The sequence below is a fragment of the Diceros bicornis genome, chromosome 32 (genome assembly GCF_020826845.1).
Source record: "Diceros bicornis minor isolate mBicDic1 chromosome 32, mDicBic1.mat.cur, whole genome shotgun sequence".
NCBI lineage: Eukaryota > Metazoa > Chordata > Mammalia > Perissodactyla > Rhinocerotidae > Diceros > Diceros bicornis.
Window position 1 is genome coordinate 11,932,522 of NC_080771.1, and position 20,915 is coordinate 11,953,436.

General features: G+C 52.7%; 1 protein-coding gene across 3 annotated transcripts; it reads right to left on the reverse strand.

The window, feature by feature from the left end:
* Positions 1-4,948: 4,948 nt before the first annotated feature.
* SLC38A7 (solute carrier family 38 member 7) lies at positions 4,949-18,977 on the reverse strand. 3 transcript variants are annotated; one of them, XM_058527941.1, is made up of 12 exons: positions 18,959-18,977; positions 18,220-18,475; positions 15,264-15,683; positions 14,096-14,294; positions 13,720-13,864; positions 12,714-12,812; positions 11,846-11,903; positions 11,556-11,670; positions 10,057-10,204; positions 9,319-9,518; positions 8,451-8,505; positions 4,949-6,514 (listed from the first exon to the last, which is right to left on the reverse strand). In XM_058527941.1, the coding sequence occupies exons 3-12, from the start codon at positions 15,531-15,533 to the stop codon at positions 6,412-6,414; spliced, it is 1,392 nt and encodes a 463-aa protein (XP_058383924.1). In that variant the 5' UTR covers positions 15,534-15,683; positions 18,220-18,475; positions 18,959-18,977; the 3' UTR covers positions 4,949-6,411. The 3 variants fall into 3 exon arrangements, with proteins under 3 accessions (XP_058383924.1, XP_058383926.1, XP_058383925.1); XM_058527943.1 differs by lacking the exon at positions 18,959-18,977 and adding an exon at positions 17,920-18,079 and having other exon boundaries at positions 18,220-18,905; XM_058527942.1 differs by lacking the exon at positions 18,959-18,977 and adding an exon at positions 17,920-18,093 and having other exon boundaries at positions 18,220-18,905.
* Positions 18,978-20,915: the final 1,938 nt, after the last annotated feature.

Genomic DNA, 20,915 nt, shown 5'->3' on the forward strand with positions numbered 1-20,915 from the left:
AGAGTTTTTTTTTTTTTTATCTCTAGCATTTCTTTTTGGTTCTTTCTTAGAATTTCCATCTCTCTGCTTACATTGCCCATCTGTTCTTGAACACTGTCTACTTTATCCACTAAAGCCTTTAGCATATTAATCATAGCTGTTTTAAATTCTTGGTCTGATAATTCTAGCATCCCTCCCATATCTGAGTCCAGCTCTGATGCTTGCTCTTTCTCTTCAAATTGTGTTTTTTACAGGCTGGCCTGGTGGTGTAGTGGTTAAGTTCACGTGCTCTCCTGTAGGCAGCCCAGGGTTGACAGGTTCGGATCCTGGGTGCAGACCTACATACTGCTCATCGAGCCATGCTGTGGTGGTGTCCCACATACAAAATAGAGGAAGACTGGCACAGATGTGAGCTCAGGGCCAGTCTTTCTCACCTTAAAAAATAATAATAATAAAAAAAACCCTGTGTTTTCTACCTTTTAGTATGTCTTGTAATTTTTTCTTGATAGCTGGACATAAGATACTGGGTAAAAGGAACTGCTATACATAGGCCTTTAGTAATGTTGTTGTGAGGTGTGGGGGAAGGGAAGCCTGCTACAGGCCTATGATTAGATCACAGTCTTTTAGTGAGCCTGTGTGCTTCTGGACTGTGAACAGCACACATGCTTCTCGGTCCCCCCTCCAATCCCCTTTAAGTGGCTAGAGTGGATTGGAGTTGAGTATTTCCCTTCCTCCATGCTGAAGACTAGAGCTGGCTGGATTCGGGTATTTCCCTTCCCCTAGGTCAGTTAGGCTCTGATAAAACCCCAGCAGGTTAGGCTCTGGTTAAATTTTAAGTTTCTCCGGAGGGCAGATCTTGTTAAGAACAGAATGCTCTAGCACATTTCAGAATGGTTCCTTTTACCCTCCCCTGCCAGAAGCACGAGGGGATTGTTCTCTGATGTTTACTGAGAGAACCTAGAGGAGCTCCAGGAGGTAAAATGCACAAAAGTGTGCCCCCCCCCCACTGGTGTTTTTACGTCTCAGACTTGTCCACACTGAGCCTCCAGCAACTCATCAACTACAGTTCAGGTTTCCCTACCCTGGCACTGGTTCCTGCAGAGGTTACTGCTTGTAGGTTTCTGCTCTGTGTTTGCCTGTCACTCCCTCCAATTTTGGGGCTGTGGTGTGCTCCGTAACCTGACTTATTTTACAGATCTAGGAAGAGTTCTTGACTTTTCGGTTTGTTTAGCTTTTTACTTGTTGTTAGGATGGAGTAGCCATTTCCACGCTTCTTACACACTAGACTGGAAATATATCAATTTCTTTTTTTTTTTGGTGAGGAAGATTAGCCCTGAGCTAACATCTGTTGCCAATCCTCCTCTTTTTGCTGAGAAGATTGGCCCTGGGCTAACATCCATGCCCATCTTCCTCTAGTTTATATGTGGGATGCCTGCCACAGCATGGCTTGGTAAGCAGTGTGTAGGTGTGCGCCTGGGATCCAAACCTGCGAACTCTGGGCTGCTGAAGCAGAGCGTGCGAACCTAACCACTACACCACCAGGCCAGCCCCCCAATTTATTTTTTTTTGTGTGAGGAAGATCAGCCCTGTGCTAACATCTGCCAATCCTCCTCTTTTTTTGCTGAGGAAGACCAGCCCTGGGCTAACATCGGTGCCCATCTTCCTCTACTTTATATGGGACGCCGCCACAGCATGGCCTGACAAGTGGTGTGTTGGTTCACGCCCGGGATCCAAACCTGCGAACTGCAGGCTGCTGCAGTGGAGCGCACGCACTTAACTGCTTGTGCCACCGGGCTGGGCCCCGCCCCCGCAATTTCATTTTTAATGGAAGAATGACCAAATGGATGAATCTTGGTTCTCTTCTCTCCCAGGAGACACAAAGTGTTTGGAGGGCAGGGTGTCTGCCTTCTTCCTGGCTACAATGTCTCTGGCTTTCCTCCACACCTACTGAAAATATTTTCATTGTATCATAGTAATGAATTATTACCAAATCTGGATCTGTAATATATAATCTACATCTAGCACATGTACCTACACAATTAGTTTCTGTGATTATTTGCTTGGTCTGAGTACCCCATCAGACTGGAGGCCATGATCTCGAGGTGGCTTTGCCCCCGTGTAGGGACATCACTCAGAAGTACTAAGCAGCAGCCGAATCACCAGGAGCCCTAGTGACTCAGAGGCCTGGAGTCTCCTCTGAGGCTGCAGGCTCCTGACTTTCATAAACAGAAATTAAGCAAAGGTGTCCTCTATTGACCCAAGGAAGAAACTGCAGTTGTACATTCCCCCTACATCCTTCTTGTAGAGGGAAATGACCAACACAATCCTTGCTATCTGCCAGGTACTTCACATATATTATTATGCCCTTTGTCCTCAGATTTAGATATAGATCTACAAGGCGGGCACCGTCGCTCCACTTCATAGTTGAGGAAAGTGGTGCTCAGGGAAGTGAACTGATTCCTTGAGTTCCCACTGTAAGAAGCATCGCTCAGATACAACCAAGGTCTGCCTGAGGCCAAAGCCTTTGCTCTGTTCACCAGTCCCTTGCTACTCAAAGTGTCGTCCGAGGACCAGAGCATGGGCGACACTGGGAGCGTTAGCAAAGCAGACCTCAGGCCCCACCCTGGACCTATTGAATCACAATGTATATCCTAAGGAGATAAAAATTTTGTGTGCACAGTGAAGTTTGAGAAGCACCCTTACTCCCAGGGAGTGGTAGGCGAACCCCAGCCTGTGTGCTCCTGAGAGGAAACTGAGTTTTCACATTTCTTCTGTAAACATGGAATTCCAGCTATCAAGCACTTCCGTTATTTCTCATGTACTTTCTTTACGTTGACTTGCCTTTACCCTGGCAGGTAAACAGGGTCAGTAATTATCGTTTCCATTTTAGAGATCGGGAGACAGAAGCCCAGAGAGGTGAAGAGACTTGCCCAGAGCCACTAGCCAGCAGGCATCCCATCGTTCGACACGGATTGGCCAGGAGAATGATTCAGGGTTCTAAGCTCTGGTGTTGGCGCCAGCATGGGGGGTCGCAGGTTCCTAAGCTTGCCTCCTGGGGTCAAAAATCCCCAGGCTGGCTCTGGGAGAGCCCTCTGCTCACTTGTTCATTCATACATAGCAAGAGGGCTGTCTGGCTCTGATTATACTACCTGTGCGTCCCTGGGCCAACTAACCGCTCTCGGCTTTCACTTCCTCATAGAGTCGTTGTGAAGACCACATGAGAATGATGCTAATATAGTGCTGGCGCAAGGTAAGAACTCAACAAATGTTGGCTGATAGTCATTCATTTGTTCAACAACTATTGAACACTTGCTTATGTGCCAGGCTAAGATACCTGAGGGACAAAGGGACATGCTGCTGCTCCCATGGAGTCTAATGGGGGAGAGACATTGACTAAGTGCTTACAAGTGTGCTGAGCAAGAGGCAGGGATGTCTTGAGTCTAATGGATGAATGTAGCTGTGCCTTTGCCCTTGGCACAGATGTAACCTTTCGTCCCCTCTGTTCGCTCAGAGAAAGTGAAACCAAACCTCAAGCTCTTGGCCCCCTAGTCAGGTGTGAACCATGGCCCACCCCTCTAGCCTTTCAATGTTTCCTCTTTGGAGTCCCCACCCCCACCAGGAGAGAGGGATCTTTGCTGGCACAGGACTGGAGCAGGGAGAGGGAGTATGGTGGGAGATAAGCAGGTTAGACTTTACCCTAAGGACAAGGGGGAACCATCGAAGACCATCCCAGAATGCTCTATTCTCACCCACATCCAGGCAGTGCTCTCCCACATCCAGGCAGTGCTCCACCTACAATGGCCACTTTTCAGTTCCTCAAGCAACCATCTTCCTGCCACCACAGGGCCTTTGCACATGCAGTTTCCATGGCCTGGAAAGGTCTCCCCACCTCTCTTCACTTAGTCCATTCCTACTCATCATTCAGGGGCCAGCTCAAATATCACTTCCTCCAGGAAGCCTTCCTTGACTCCCCAGACAAGCTCCAAGCCCCCAAATATAACATTCTATATTTTCTTTTCTTGGCACTTATCACTATTTGCAAGTGTATTATTTGTGATCTCTTGCGTAGCATCGGTCTTCCCCAGTCAACTGAGAGCAAAGCTTGTGTCTGTTTTGCTGAGTGTCTTCTCGCCAGCACTGGGCACAGTAACTCTCCACAATCAGGACACCCAGGGCCTGCTTAACACACGCGTTGGAAAAGACAAGGGGCAGATGCTCAGGAGTTTGAAGCTCACTCCAAAATTTGAGGTCAGGGAGGGACATGCAGCACCGAGGCCAGCCTGAGGCCACAGTGGTGCAGGAAGACACAGTGAGGGCTTGAGCCACGGCAGAAGCAGCAGGACAGGAGACAGAGGCAAACTCCCAAGTCAGCAGGGAAGGGCTGATGGGATGGGGAAGAAAAGGGAGGCGTTGAGAACCACCTGCAGGTTTCTGGCCTGGTAGAGGCAGCATGGTGGTGCCCATTCCTGAGTCAGGGGTCATAGATGATAAAGCCAAAAGGCCTTCCTTCCCATCCATTTCCACCCCAGATCATATTCCTCCTGTCAGTGGCCTGGACTCTGTCCCCAGCACCAGACACAGGCCACGCAGCTCAGCAGCACAAGTCTCTTTTTATTAACCAGCCTCCCTAGTCTGAATGTGCACAAATAGAAAAGAAACAGTAAAAGGCCCTGGCAGGGAGGGGGCTCCTGAGGTTAGGCCACAAGGCCGGACTCCTGCTCCTTTTCCCGACTGGTTGGGTTCTGTGCAATGACTCCCCCTACATCCCACCCCCCGAAACTCAGCATTAGGAGGCTATGCAGCCCCTGCTGAGCGGGCCGTCCTCCTAACCTTGTGAGGGTGGGCGCTGGCAGGGCCTGGTGCTGTGCGGCAGGCTGAGAAAACAGCAGAGCGGGTCTGGCCTCAGGGAGCAGGAGGCGGATGTGAGGAAAGGCAGGTCACCCAGTCTGGGGACTGAGCAGAAGCCTCTCCGGCCTCCGCCTCTCAGATCTGACTGCCCTGAATGGTGGGCTGCTGGGTGGGGGTCCCTCTCACCCCGGGTACTGAGGTTTTGGGCAGGAGGGGCCAGAGAAATACTAGTGTTCTGGGTAGAGGAAGCCTGATTCGGTACCTGGAGTTGACCAAAGTGAGTGGCCAACGTGTTCAAAATGGGAACAGGAAGGGGGAGAATAGCGTCCCCCTCACCCTGCCTGGGGCACAATCTAGGTGTGACCTCGGTGTGACGGACAGGCCACCGAGGCCAGGCCTGTGGATGTGTGGAGCTGAGGAAGTTGACAAGAGAGGGTTTGGCAACCCTCCACCCCCACACTTACGTGAACAGGAGAGGTCGAGCTACATAGAAAAATGGGGTAGGGGGCGAAGAAGTGATGGGGGGAAGGAGCAGACAAGATCCAGATTGGAAGGGAAACTTCCAGGCTGGCGTGACTGCACGCAAATGGCAGAGGAGGGGGAGGAGGGGGCAGGGAGAAGAGAGGCAGTTGGTGAAAGTGAGGGTCAGACAGGTTCACCTTGGTCCTGAGCAGCCGGGCCTGCACGGGTCTGAAAGGTTCTCGGCCTTTTCTATTACCCACCCTTGTGCCTCATAAAAGAGGGGCCCATCTGGACTCCGAAGAGAAAAGCAGACTCCCCCCTTGGGAAAGCTAACGGAGGTGTACTCACAGCACCGCGGTGGCACGGGATGGCCCCTGGGCCCTGGTTCAAGGCCGGGCTGGCACCGTTTGTAAACATTAGACTTGGTGATGTCTGGGCATGGAGGAGGAGAGGGATGCCTGGACTCTCAGGTTTGGGGAAAGAGACAGCGTGAGGCCCCAAAGGCTTGGAAGTGTCAATTAGCCAGGGAGAGAGGGCTATCAGGCTCACTGTGGGCCAGGAGGGAGTGGACAAGCATGACTCTATCTGCCTCTGTGCATTGGTCTGAATTCAGTGTCACCTTTGGAACCTGCCAGATCCCAGAGGAAGTCACCGCTGGCTGGGCTGCCGAGAGACTGGAGCAGGCACTGTGTCTGGGGGTAGTGAGCACAGCCCCTACTCAGGACAGGCTGCTCTGTGGAGGACGGCCCTTTGTCCAGACTTTCTCCAGAGGGAAGTCAGGCTGGGTTCTTTCCTCTGAGACCTTCTGGCCCTCTTCATCCATGGGTTCCAGGCACGGAGAAGTCGAGAGTTGGAGGAAAGGGGAAGGTTCCTCTGCGACATGAGACCTCCTCCCACCATCCACGGCACTGCCAGGATGGGGGAGGCAGGAAGGGAGCTGGGTTTGAGCTGCCCAGAGGTGTGGGGCCTGATTTCACGCCACAACTGTCCCTGTAAAAGGATGTCCAGGTGTCATCCCACCAGTAGGGGGGAAGGATGCCAGACTCAGGTTGGCCCCGCAGCTCTAAGAGATGGGATCCTGGGTCCAGTGGCAAAGGCCATGTGTTCCCTGGGAGGCAGTGGTTATGCCAAGAGATCCACAAAGATGGCGTTGGCTGTGGTCTGGCCGAAGATGAAGGCTCCCAGGGTGACCAAGAGGACTCCGTAACTGACCAGCGCCCACCAGCTGTAGGGCAGAGGGGTTTGGTCAGTCAATCCATCCCTGACTCTGCAGATACATATATCAGTTAATTACCGTAAATTACTTATACCACTTCTCCTGGGGGTAGAGCACTTCCTACTTCTCAAGGACTTTTCATACAAAGGTATTTGGGGTCAGGTGTCTGATCCCCAGTCCCACGTAAGGAGACCAAGACCTAACGGGATTAACTGACTGGTCAGAGCACACCAAGGGCAGCACCAGGATTAGAATACATGTCTCTTGATGGAAAGATGTTCAGGAAAAAGCAGGTCGCATGGAGTGTGATCCATTTCATTTAAAAAGAAGCAGACACCTGCAAATATATGTATTTGCATATATAAAAAATAGCATATATAAAAAATAGCAACAGCAGGCCGGCCCCGTGGCATAGTGGTTAAGAGCGCACGCTCCACTGCTGGCAGCCCGGGTTTGGATCCTGGGTGCGCACCGACGCACCGCTTGTCAGGCCATGCTGTGGCGGCGTCCCATATAAAGTGGAGGAAGATGGGCACGGATGTTAGCCCAGGGCCAGTCTTCCTCAGCGAAAAAAAAGAGTAGGTTTGGCATGGATGTTAGCTCAGGGCTGATCTTCCTCACCACAAAAAAAAAATAGCAACAGAGTTATAACTGGGTATTGAGGTTTAGGGTGATTTTTATTTTCTTCTTTAGACTTGTCTGTATTTTTCACATTTTCTATAATGAATGAGTATTGCTTGCACAATAATTTTTTTTAAAAGCATGCAACCTGTTCTCAACCTCTCTACTATTTAGGGACATGTACATAGTAAAACAATGTAGTGTTTTGCATCCATCAGACTAACAAAATTTTAAAAGGCTGTTATAGACTATGCTGGCAGGGCACGCTCATTCACTGCTGCTGGGACTCTGATGGGTACTGTCGTTCTGGAGGGTAATTTGAACTTCTGTGCTAAAGTTAAAATGGGCATGCCCTGTGACCTAGCAATTTCTCTCTAAGAATCAATCCTACCAAGATCCTGAAACAGGTGTGCCAAGATGTATATGTATAAGAGTGTTCACATTCAGGACACACTCATACAACAGAATATTCTGTAGCCATTAAAAAAGGAAGAAGTGAGGGCTGGCCTCATGGCCTAGTGGTTAAGTTTGGGACGCTCCACTTCAGCAGCCTGGGTTTGGTTCCCAGGCGTGGACCCACACCGCTTGTTGGTGGCCATGCTGTGGCGGTGTCCCACATACAAAATAGAGGAAGATGGGCACAGATGTTAGCTCAGGGCCAAGCTTCCTCAAGCAAAAAGAGGAGGATTGGCAATGGATGTTAGCTCAGGGTGAATCTTACTCAGCAAAAAAAAAAAAAAAAAAAAAGGAAGAAGTGGATCTTCTCGTGCTGACATAGAGTGATCTCCAAGATACATGGTTAAGCGAAAAAACCAAGTAGCAGAAAAGGGTGTCTGGCATGGCAGCTATACGCATAGCTATGTGTACACAGACATTTGTGCACACATGGAAACAGTCTAGAAGGGCCCAGACCATGCTGATGACATGGAGCTCTCTCAAGAGAAGGGATGTGGTGGGGGCGCGGGCTGTGGGGGAAGAGGGACTTCCACTTTTTTCTCTGAAGTCCTTCAGTAGTGTCTAAACTGTTACAACTAGCACGTGTTACCCATTTAAAAAAAGTATTTTGAAACTCACGTTTTTCGAAGTATGCAAGTTTCCCGGAAGCTGCGTAACCTAGCAACGCTCAAGCTGAGAGGCAGGCAGAGCTGATCACCCCCAGAGCAAGGCCAGGGCTGGGTGTGGAGGGCTCCTCCGCTGCGCCCAGGCAGGGGGATCAATCCATAGCCTTACTGGAGGCTGAGGGTAGCTCCCAGCCTCTACCTATTTTAAGACCCTCCCCATCCAGCACCTCCCCGAGAAGACCATGGGCTGGGCCCTGCTTTACCTGACTGGCTTGACTTCCTCCATCTCAGAGAGTTTGGCTTGAATGAGGCACAGCCCTGGAGGAGAAGAGGTGGCCCTGAGACCTTGTGTGGACTCCCTCCCTCACCCTGGCCTCCTCCCTTACCAAGAGGCAGTAGTGGTGGACAGAGAAAGGGCTAGGTGTGCCCTTCCAGATATTCCATCTCTGCCCCCCACTCCACCCCCGGCTGGAGGCCTGGCCTCTGCTCTCCCAGGAGAGGCCAGCATCTGACAGGCCCCCCTGGGCTGCATGCAAGACTCAGAGCTAAAGGGGCAGCGCTGGAAGCAGGGCCCTTCCCAGCGCACTTCTGAGCAGATGGGGCCCCCTTACTCCAAGCAAAGTGGCAAAGGCTGCAAGGTGGCCTCCTGGATAGAAATAAGCTGGGTATAGGCAGGACTCCTGACTGGGCAGATGGGACAATTTCCCAGGGATCTAGTGGCACACCGTGTCCGAAACTAAGGTCTCCCGGCTTCTGCCACCAGGCCCCATTGCCCTCTGGGGACTGAACCAGCCAGATCCCCGATAGTCAGGAAGTCAGACACTTGAGTGAAGGGTTAAGAGTATGGGCTGTGGCCCTAGACTGACTAGGGTTTGAAAAGGTTCTGTTACTCATTAGCTGAGTTTGTTAACCTCTAGGCAAGTCTGTCACCCTCTCGGAACCTCACGTCTCCTTGTCAGTAAAATGGAGAACATGACCAGGCCTTCTTTTCAGGAGGCAATGTTTGGACAGGGGTTGGCACAGAGCCTGAGGTGGGTGATCACTAAATCCTGGTGGTCACTCTCCACGGGAGGTGAGCAAGTGAGGGGCTGAGGCTGGGAGTCAGGGCTGCGGGGCGCCAGGGGGCCACACCTGGGAAGACGAAGATGAAGCAGGCGGCCAGGCCTCCGATGACGGAGATGACCTTGCCGATGTCGGGGATGAAGAGCGCCAGCAGCAGCGTGAGCAGGAACCAGACGAGCGTCTGCAGCACCCGCCGCCGCCGCTCCCGCCCCACGTCCTCCTCCACAGGCGTCCCCTGGTAGCGCAGCCACAGGCCTTCGACCACCGCCCTGCCCATGTGGAGAGGGGGGTCAGCGGCGCCCCTGCTCGGGGCCCCCACCTCCAGCTCACGGAGCCAGACTCTAGACTGGGTAGATTGAGGGCAAGGCCCCAGTCCCTGAGCCTGTTTCCTCTTCTGTCAAATGGGCCCAGCAGCACTCTTCCAGGCTTGCCATGGGGACTGAGGAGATGGGGAATGCGAAGGGCTCAGCGCCTTGCCTGGCCCAGGAGGTGTTCACCCCGTGGGAACTGATACTATTATTCTCCTGAAAAGGAAGGGCCTGGGGTACCAAGAAGGCTGGGTGTTCAGGAAAGGATCTGGGCTAGAGGTTCTTAGAGGACTCATAGAGTGTTCTGGGGACCTTGGGACAAGAGGGGTGCCCAGGACCCAGCTGGGGGTACTTGCGGGGCCATCCTAGGCACTGACTCTTTCCCACGGGCTTCAGTTTTTCTTCTACAAAATGAGTTCCACAGAAGGCCAAAGGACCATGTTTACAGGGCCCTGGGGAGAGGGAGGGAGCGCCCCAGCAGGGTGGGGAGGGGGCTCACCGCCCACAGAAGTGCAGGATGGGGTAGGAGGTGAGCACGCTCAGGATGATGAAGGCGCGGGCGACGGCCACAGCCATGTCCTCCGAGGGGTAGGACAGGAGCACGTCGGGGTCCACAGCAGCTCCAAAGGTCAGGAAGCCACAGATGCCTGAGGGCAGGGACAAGGGGGCTGGGTCGGGGCAAGCCTGGGAGGGTCAGGGGAGGGACCGTCCACTCCCAGGTGCGACATCAGACGGGAAGAGCATTGGAGCAGCTCTGGAGGCTCAGACTGAGGCTAGGAGGGTGCAGGGGCTGGGATCAGAAGCCTCCTTCCCTAATTTCTCACATCCCCCGCCCCCACACTGCCACCTTTCTGATCTTGAACTCGCCCAGCATGTTCCTGTCTCAGAGCTTCTGCATTAACGTTCCGCCTGCCCAGCTCTCCACGCTGCCATCTCATCATCCAGGCCTCAGGCCTCAGCTCAGATGTCCTCTCCCCAGAGAACGCTTCCCCGCCCAGCCCGCCACAACAACCCCCACCCAGGCACCCTCTCCCATCACCCCATCCTATTTCCTTCACAGCTCTCCTCTCTCTCTGATTGTTTTTTAAACTTGTTTATTATCTATCTCCCCAACCAGAACACGAGCCCCCAGAGAACAGGAGTTCTGCCTATTTGCCTCTCTTGTTCCTGGCTGCGTCTTCAGAGGTAGAACAGTGCCGGTCCCGAGAACCCTCTATGGATGGAATGACAGGGCCCTTCTTCCTGGTCTCCCAGGCCTGCTCCCTCACCCAAACCATCTTCTACACAGCACCCACGGCCATCTTCCGCACAGCCATGCCCTGCTTAAAACGCTTCCCCGCTGGCTCCCAACAGTCCTCAAGGCCCAACAGGATCTGGCCCCGTTCCCTGTCTGGCCTCACTGCCTGTCACCCGCCCCGACTCGCTCCACTCCAGCTACACAGACCCTTCTGTCCCTGCCTCAGGGACTTGGCATTTTCTGCTTCCTCTGTCTGGAACGCTCTTCCTTCAGTTCGTCAGATTCTAGCTCCTTCCCATATGCCACCTCCTCAGAGAGGAGCCTTCTGTGAACCAGCCCCCAAAGGCACCCCTTCCCAGTCCCACTCACATCTCCCGTTTCACTGTCACCGTGGCACGCACAACTGTCTGGAATTCCTTACTGACTCCTGACTTACTCTTGTAAGACTCTCTCTCTGACTAGCCCGTCAATTCCGTGAGGGTAGGACCAGGTCTGTCTATCTCCACAGCACCCCCCATGCTGACAACAGTTCCTGGCATTTTCTAGGCACCAACTGAGAGCAGCTGAATCAATGGATGAGTATATCTCTCTCCTGTGGGCAGGAGGAGGCCCAAGGCAGCCCAAGTTCAAGCCAACACCCACAGAGTGTTTCACGTGCTAGAAGTGCAGGGCTGTCCCCAGGAAAGCTGGGCCAGAGGACTTGGGGACAAAGAGGGAAAGTGGGAGCACTCCAAGCCCAGCCCTCGGAGGGGAGCACTCACCCGTGCCCATGTAGACAGCGAGGGCTATGACCATGGCAGCCGTCACCACTCCACCCCAGGTCCTCACCTCAGGCCGCCGCATGCTGTTGAAGACGGGCACACTGCTCACGTGGCACTGTCAGGGTGAAGGCAGGGTTATGGTGGGGAACTGACCTCACCCCCAGTTTCCAGGGACAAGGGGCACGTCCTGGGGGCCCCACTCTGTCCTTCCTTCCAGGATCCCTCCATCCTGCCTGCAATGTGGATGCCATCCCAGGACGGGGAGTGAGCTATGGGGATGCAGGTGGCACCTGAAATCCAAAGCAGATGGTGGGCATGGCGTTGAACACGGCTATCCAGGAAGCTGGCCTGTGGACAAACACAAGGATCTGCTTTCTGTGAAGCCCTCAGAGCCACCAACCACCCCCTTACCCCTTCTCTTTATTCACCATGGCCTCCATCGACAAGCATAGACCAGTGTAGAACACTCAACCCACATAAGTCTGGGAGTGGGGAGAGGACACATCTCCATTTCACAGGTCAGAAAAGTGAGGCTCTGGAAGGCCCTCCTGGGACCCAAATCCAGAATCCCTGGCTCCTGCACTGGGGCTTTTGCTTTTCTGGTTTGTTCCTTTCAAAATAAGGAAACTTTTTTTTTTTAAATAGCAAAACAAATTCATCCTCATAAAGAAGATACGGAAATTACAGGTAAGTACAAGTTGGAGAAACGTGCAATTCCACCCTGGCAGTCTCCACAACCTGAGGCCAACCTCACGTTGGCTCATTTGTTTTATTTTTATTTTTTTTTGTGAGGAAGATCAGCCCTGAGCTAACATCCATGCTAATCCTCCTCTTTTTGCTGAGGAAGACCGGCTCTGAGCTAACGTCTATTGCCAATCCTCCTCCTTTTTTCCTCCAAAGCCCCAGTAGATAGTTGTATGTCATAGCTGCACATCCTTCTAGTTGCCGTATGTGGGACGCGGCCTCAGCATGGCCCGAGAAGCGGTGCGTCGGTGCGCGCCCAGGATCCGAACCCCGGCCACCAGCAGCGGAGCACACGCACTTAACCGCCAAGCCACGGGGCCGGCCCCTTGTGTGGGCTTTTGATGCCTGACTCAGCACAGCCTGGGCCCAAGTGGCAGCTTCTACCCCATGTGTCCCCTAGGGGCCCTTACCCACCTGGTCAGGATGTCCCCTGGGGTCATCTCTTTATCTGGCCAGATGTATTTGATGATAATGATGGCAGTGACGTACCAGGTGCCTACGACACTCAGGAAGCTGTGGGGAAAGAAGGATGAGCTTCCTCCTCCCCAGCCTCAGCTGCCTTTTCTCGGATTCCATCCCCAGGGGCATCTACCCTCAGCTCTAGTGACACCACGAGTGTCTAATGAACGAATTAGGAGACTATTCCACACAAAAAGTCAAGAAATGCATGAGAAATAAATTTCGGAGAAACTGCCCGCAGCTAGGAGGCAGCTGGACGCCAACAGGGGAGCACACTGACATTTGCGGCTGTGGGGAAATGCGCTGGTTCGGCTCCACGGCTCAGAGACCACGGTGCGGGGCTGGGCTTCGAAGCTCAGCTGCTGGTTCAATCAGAGCAGCCCAGACTGGGCGAGGGCTGCAGGAGGGCCTTTGAGAACTAGGAGAGGCTGGAGGTAGGAGGGTCGGAGGTACAAACACTGGAATGTCAACATCGAAGGGAACCTTGGAGACAGCTGAGCACAACCCTTTCGATTACACATCACAGGAAACAGCTTAGAATCCCACAGCTGTTCAGACCCTGAGCCAGGAAGCCAGTCCTCTCCCTTCATACCAAGCTGCATGGAAGACGCTGCCCGGCTGACAACCCCAAATGGTCAAAAGTCCCACCATCCCAGGGAGAGCCAAGGCCCAGGCCAGGCGGCTGCCTTCCCACTCCTGATTATCACCCATCCCTTCTGTGACTAGGACATTTGGAACTGAATCTCTCACTGACGCAAAGGGCCCGTCTCCTTTGTTGCTGATGCAAAAGGAAGTCTTACGCCAGAAGCCCTGCAAGCCGCGGTCCGCCCCGCCTTGCCCACTCTTGCCGCCCCAGAGGTGGGGTGGCATGGAGGAGAGGGGTTCCCCAGCTGCCCTCAGGTCTCTAGCTGCCTGTGATCAGCGCTTCTGTCTAGCCCAGGCTAGGGTGGGGACTCCAAACCTGGCATATTTCTGGAAGCCAATCTCCCTGGGGATGGAAAGGGGCAGGATGAAGAGGAAGGCAGTGAGGCTGATGGTGAACTTGCGGTCTGTGTACCAGGGGCTGCCGCCGGCCCCCTCAGGCTCCTTTGCCATCACGGCTATAACTGCACAGGGAGGAAGGAGGGAACGTCACGCCAGGCTACTGCAGGGTGTGGCCGTCCTGCTCCGCTGGGTCTCAGGACCTCCATCTGTCTAATGGGCCCAGGATGGAGGATCCCCAGATGGATGTGGGGCCCAAGCCAGGCCCTGGGCAGTTGTTCCGTGCCCTTTCCCTCCCTCCAGAACCCCCAAGGCCGAGAGGGAGGGATGAGGTAGGTACTGAGGGGGAACCTCACTCTTGTCCTGCTGGTCCCCGATGATGATGAGGAAGGCGATGCAGGTGCCGAAGGTGTAGGTGGCGATGGCCACCTCGCACAGCACGCCTGTCAGCTTGCCACACACAGCCCACACCACCTCCTGGTAGGTCCTCTCATTGCTGGCCTGGGAGCAGTAGGCCAGGATGACGAGGCCGCTGATGATGAAAACCAGCATGGCCTGCGGGCAGGGGCAGAGCAAGAGGGTGTGGGAAAGGCTTGGCAGCAAAGCGCAGCCTGGTTTCGCTCAGCATTTCCTGGGCCAATGCCCAAAGCCAGTCTGGCAAATGAGTCTCATCTTGCAGCGCAATTTTAATAGATTACTGGAGGCTGCCAAGTAGAGGCTTTCTTTGAAAACAAAAGAAGTGTGGTGGAAAATTTCAAACATATACAAAAGTAGACAGAATAGTATAATGGAGCTCCGTGTACCAAACACTCAGCTTCAAGAATGATCTATTCATGGCCAATCTTGGTTTCATCTATTCCGTCTCCCACTCTGGATTATTTTAAGAAAATATAAGCTCTCGTATCACGTCATCAGTATATATTTTGGCATGCAGTTCTAAAAGATAAGGGCCCACTTTTTAAACATAACCACAAAATTATTAAATATGCAGCTGATGTCCAAACTTCCCTGATTGTCGGGAAGGCTTTTGAAGCCTCATCTGGGCTCAGAGGGAAGAATGCTGTAATAGATTAGTAATGTCTGCCACGTGTGAGGGAGGGGAGAGTGGTAGCACGTGTCACCTACTGACCATCCCTGATCCACAGCTCCCTTTTTTTTTTTGTTTTTTGTGAGGAAGATCAGCCCTGAGCTAACATCCATGCTTATCCTCCTCTTTTTGCTGAGGAAGACCAGCTCTGAGCTAACATCTATTGCCAATCCTCCTCTTTTTTTTTCCCCAAAGCCCCAGTAGATAGTTGTATGTCATAGTTGCACATCCTTCTAGTTGCTGCATGTGGGACACGGCCTCAGCATGGCTGGATGAGCGGTGCGTCGGTGTGCTCCCGATCCGAACCCGGGCCGCCAGTAGTGGAGCGCGCACTTAACCGCTAAGCCACGGGGCCGGCCCCACAGCTCCCTTTTGAGGCAAAGAGCCCAGACCCACCACCCGAACGGCACCTCTGCCCTCCCAGCCAGGACACTCACCATCTGCAGGGCGACGCCGGCTGCCACGCCCCCGGCCGTGCTGAAGGCGGCTGGGAAGTTGAGCAGCCCTGCACCCAGGCAGGCATTGACGACAATGAAGACGGCCCCAAGCGTGGAAGTGGTGCCTCTGCCCAGATCCCCAGAAGAGGCCTCCCCCTCACTCTTGGGGGCGGTGTCCACACAGGGACTCTGCAGCAGACGGGCCCGCTCCCCGGCGTCCGTGCTCAAGCCCCACTCGCCCTGCTCAGTGTTGATGCTGACCTGGGCCATGGCCCCGGGAGCCCGCTCCCTGCAGGGTCTGCGGGCTGTGCCTCACCACCACATCCCCAGGGCAGCCGAGGGAACGCTTGCAGCTGGGGGCAGCACCAGCCCGTTCAGGGCTGTTATCCTGGGAGGCTGTGCGCTCTGGCTCTTCTCAACCTAGACGGGAAAGGCGGGCACTGCTGTTATCCTGAGGTGGGCCCAGAAAGGGGGGACACAGAAGGTGAAACAACTTTCCCAAGATCACATGGCTGGGATTCAAACCCAGAGTGCCTCTGTGCAGACACTGCATTGGGTGCCATAGTGCAGGGTGGCAGAGACAGAAATATGTCAGATGCAAATCCTGTTGGCTTCAGGCTTACAGGCCTGTAGGGTCAATCAGACATAAATATAAAAGAGAGGGATACTAACATGTTAGCACGAGACAGAGGTCACGCATTGGGCAGGAATGTCATGGATGTATCTTATCTCATCCAGTCCTTGTGACAGCCTCGCAGTCATAAGGTTCAGAAGATCAAATCACTACCCAGTGTCACCTTATTAGCAAGTTGCAGAGCAGGATTTGGATCCAGATCTGTCTGGCTTCCTAGGCTGTTTCCACAGCACAGGGTCCCAAGAACAGCCCTCACCCAGAACCATGGGTATTTCAATGTATTACAGCCCAGCATACCTGCCTCTGGCCAAGAGTCTAAATTCTGCATATCTTTCAAAGCCCTTCAAAATTCAGGCCAATTCTCACTCTTCACCCATGTGACAAACGGCCCCCCTCCCCTTGCTTGTCACGGTTGGGTCCTCGGGAAAGCCACCATCAATCCTGTGCTTGGAATGCTCCCAGCCCCTCTGCCAGCCTCCCTATCAGGCCCCAGTTCTTCCCCATCTCCTCGGACAGTCACTGAGCTCTTCTGGACCCACCCTGGTGCCCAGCTCCGTCAGGCTGGTTTTCCATCAGCATTTGCTCATGTGCTAGCATTTCACAGGCACAAGGCTTGATCTAGGCTAGCCCTGCAAGGCTCTGAGGCCACACGTGTGGTGTTTATTGTTACTATCAACTGCCATTGCTGCAGCTACGGAATGCTTTATCTCAAATCCTCAGTGTAGCCCTAAAAGGTAGACATGACTATCATCCCTTTACTAATGAAGAAAATGAATCCCAGAGGGACTAAGCGCTCTACCCTAGGTCATATGTGGTCAGTGGTGGAGCTGGATTCTACTCAGGGCTGTCTGACGCTCCAGCATCCACCTGTTTGCATTTGCCCCACTCCTGGGCCCAAGATGGTACCTTGGGCAGCGCTGAACTCAGATAAAAAGACTGTCCCCTGAATAAATCTCTTCCCTCTCTGGGTAAACACAGGTGAGTTACACCTTCTTCTTTGGCTTTGGACCTCTTCCATAAAAACTGGGAAGAAGCTTCCTTTTCCCAGAATCTTGAGATGCTCTGAGGAGGCCAGCCCTGAAAAATGACCGTCAGTGTTCTTAAGGTTCAGCTCACAGCCTGAGACCTTCAAGAGAAATGACGGCCCTAAAGAGTCAAGTCCACCTCCAGACCAAGAGCAGCCCTGAGCAGGGCGGGGCTGTGACCTGGGGCTCTGATTAGATTCTGAAGTCAGAATGCTGACTCCTCTACTTCCTAGCTGTGTGACCTTGGGCAAGTCATTTCACCTAAGACTATATCACAAGTTACTGCAAAGAGCGTGTTAATATCGGTAAAGCTTTAGCACTCGATAAATGGTCATTGCTACTGTTATTTTTGCAAATGCCCTTTCCCACGCTGCCATCCACTCTGCCTAAGTAATCCTCAGCCCTAGGCAGGCAGAGAGCAGAATGCTGACCAAAACCAGGGCCTGGTGCGATTGGCCAGGTGTGAAGGCACTGGGATAGCTCACAGGAAGAGCAACACGAAGGCCACGTTAAAAGGGCAGCGGCTGAGCGGGCAGTGAGGAGCCAGGCTCAGCCTTCCAGAGCGGCTGCTGATGGCTGTTTCCACCCATGCAGGCGAAATCGGCCCAAGCTTCCTGCCCCCAGAGTCTCCTCCTTCCTAAGTCCTGAGCTCAGGGAATTCACACAAAACTCCGCATTTGACTCTTTACTCATCCCTTCCTGGTTGACTCTTTATAGCTCAGGGGAAGAGGAGGGGACTGGCCAGACTCAGCCATAATGACTGACCTAACCAGAGTCCCGCACAGCGGCATGCCCTCTGATGCCCTCAGCACACTGCAGGGTGTAGAATGGCTCATGAAGCCCCCTGGGTAGTCAGATGCTTCCCATTGCTCCTCCTGGTGATGGCTGAACAAAGTTGGGAACCGTACACTCATGAGAGGGAAAAGGGAGAGGCTGGGTGCTCTCAAACATCTGTCACCAAGCGTGCAAGCAAGGGACACAGCTCCAGAGGAAATACCTCTCTGCTGGCTCCAAATCCAGAAAGATCAGTCAGACGCTGCAGGGCTTCCTCTTACGCAACCTGCCACCCAGCCAGCGACTCAGCGAAAAAACCGAAGCAGTGAGTAGTGGAGGCAGAGTCTTCGGCTCCCAGGCTTCCAGCACAGCTCCAGAGAGCCCTGCAAAGTTAGCCCTGCCAGAGCTGTGAGACGTCCTCCTCCACCCTGCTCACAGCTCAGACTCAGAGGGCTCTGCCTGGGTCCAGGATCTCTCAGCACCCACCCCCCGCAAATTCCTCAGCTCCATTGCCCCAGCTTACCTGCTCTTTCCACCTGATCCGCTATAGTGGAGTTGAGGCTGCTCTTCACAGCTCCTTCTCCCCAAAGATCTGAGATCCGATTCTCCTCACTTTCCTCTCTGGCCCCAATTTCTTCTTTCTCAAGACTTTACCTAAAACCTGCTGTCAGCAGAGAGAAGAGTTCAGGCTGTTTCTGTGCTGGTCAGCAGAGTGAAGGGAACTGAGCAGCTCTGACTCAGATCACGGAATGGAGCACCAGATCAGAGAGGGAAACAAGCTGAGGAAGAGAAAGAGGTTAGACGAATGTCACAGCGGGTAGCTGGCAGAGCCAGGACTAGAAGCCTGATAACCCTCTGCTCAGGCCAGAGCTGCAACCATTCGCATAGGCCCCTCAGGTAGGAGTGGGTTCCCAGTCCAGCCTGGGGCTGGATCCCAGAAATACGAGGGGTGGGCTGCATCGGGAGGTGGGTCAGGGCGCATCCGGGGCGGGGGCGACGATCCCCAGGCCTGAAGCGAGGCGAGTGAGCTGCTGTGGGGTAAACTGGGGAGGGGCTCCGGGACTCGATCCCGGCCTAGGACTAGGGGAAGACAGTCCAGGCTAAGGCGCGACAGAGCCGGCTCAAGAGAGGCGGGCGTGGAGCGGGGATGCCGGGCTCCGGAGCCCTGCAGGGAGTGGGCAGGGCTCTGCCGCGGTGGGGGCTCCGGGGACCTGGGGACCTAACGCTTGCACCCTCCACCGCCTCTACCTCCTGCCACCTACCTACGGTGCTTCATTCCCGAGCCGGCTGCCGGGACACGTGAGCAGCGATCACATGACCGCCAGGGCTGGGCGGGACGCGGGACGCGCTGGGAGTTGTAGTTTTCTGCAGGTGTCGGTCTTGGAACCAGCTTCCTAAATCCTTACCCCATAGCATTGCCCTGAGCCAGCCTGTGCCCAGCCCGCCCGTGATTATTCTGTTACTTTTAGTCCTGGCCTCTTGGCCAAGCCAAACACTCCTCCTTCCTCCTAGGAAGAGCATTAGGAGGTTGGGCATCATTGCCAGTCCTGCTGCAGTGGCCCCCCAAAAAAGCTATTTGGCATCATTATCCTCCCCCTTCTCCCTCCTTGCCTTCATGCCCACAGGCCCACAGCCAGTGACATGAGTTTCTTTTACTGGGGATGGTGAGGGACCATTCTCACCTCCTTGAGCTGTGGTCTTTCCTACAACAGAGAAGACTGGTCTCATCGTTCATGGCTGTAACCCCAGGGCCTAGATTCTAGAACAGTTTCTGAGGCATTGTCCTCATTCACACACATATTTGTTGAATGAAGGAATGGATATCCAGAGCCCTGGCTTCTGTTCCTGGCTGTCTGCCATTTGCAAGTTGTCACAGAATCTTCGGCATTCCAACGTCCTCATCTGTGTTATGAAAACATGCTCTCCACCTACCTCTCCGTAGGTCAAAGGTCCTCACTGATGAGGAAACACAGGGAATGCCATAGAAACCCGTCATCTTTTTTTTAACTGAAATTTTTATTGAGATCACTGCAGATTCACATGCAGTTACAAGAAATAACACGAAGAGATCCTGTGTACTGTTTACGCAGTTTCCCTCAATGGTGACATTTTGCAAAACTATAGTATAATATCACAACCAGGATATTGGCATTGACACAATCCACTGATCTTATTCAGATTTCCTCAGTTACACTTGTAGTCATTTTTTGGTGTGTATTTCGTTCTACACAATTTAATCATATGTGTAGGCTTTATACATCCACACCATATTAAAGGTGCTGACTGTTTCCATTACCACAAGGATCCCTCCTGTTGCCTTTTTATAACCACACTCATCTCCCTCCAGCAAGGCCCCTCTTCCATATCCCCTGGCAACCGCTAATCTGTTCTCCATTTCTAAAAGTTTGTCATTTCAAAAATGTTATATAATAGAATCATACAGTCTGTAAGTTTTTAGGATTGCCTTTTTTTTTTACTCAGCATGATTCCCCAGAGACACATCCAAGCTGTGTATTATCAACGTGTATATGTTTTATTACTGAATAGAATTCCATGGTATATATGTACCACAGTTTGTGTAACTAGTCACTTGTTAAAAGACATCGGAGCTGTTCACAGGTTTTCAAAACATAAGTAATAGCTTTATTGAGCTTTATGAATTTGCTCATAAGATGTATTCTTTTAAAGTGTCCAATACAGTGGTTTTTAGTATATTCACAGAATTTTGCAACCATCACCACTAATTTTAGAATATTGTCATCACTCTCCAAAAAAAACTCTGTAACCAGTAGCAGTCACTCTCCATTCCTCCCTCCCCCAGACTCCTGGCAACCACTAATCTACTTTGTGCATCTATGGATTTGCCCATTCTTGACATTTCATAAAAAGAGGATCATATAATATGTGACCTTCTGTGTCTGCCTTCTTTTGCTTAGCATACTGTTTTCCATGTTCATCCATTTTGGAGCATATATTAGTATTTCTTTTTATTGCTGAATAATATTCCATCAGAGGGCTATACCACACTTTGTTTATTCATTCATTGGTTGGACATTTGTGTTGTTTCCACTTTCGGCTATTGTGAATAATGCTGCTCTGAACATCATGTACAAATTTTTGTGTGGAAGTATGTTTTCATTTATCTTGGGTATATACATAGGAGTAGAATTGCTGGGTCGAATGATAACTCCATGTTTAACCTGTCGAGGAATTGCCAGA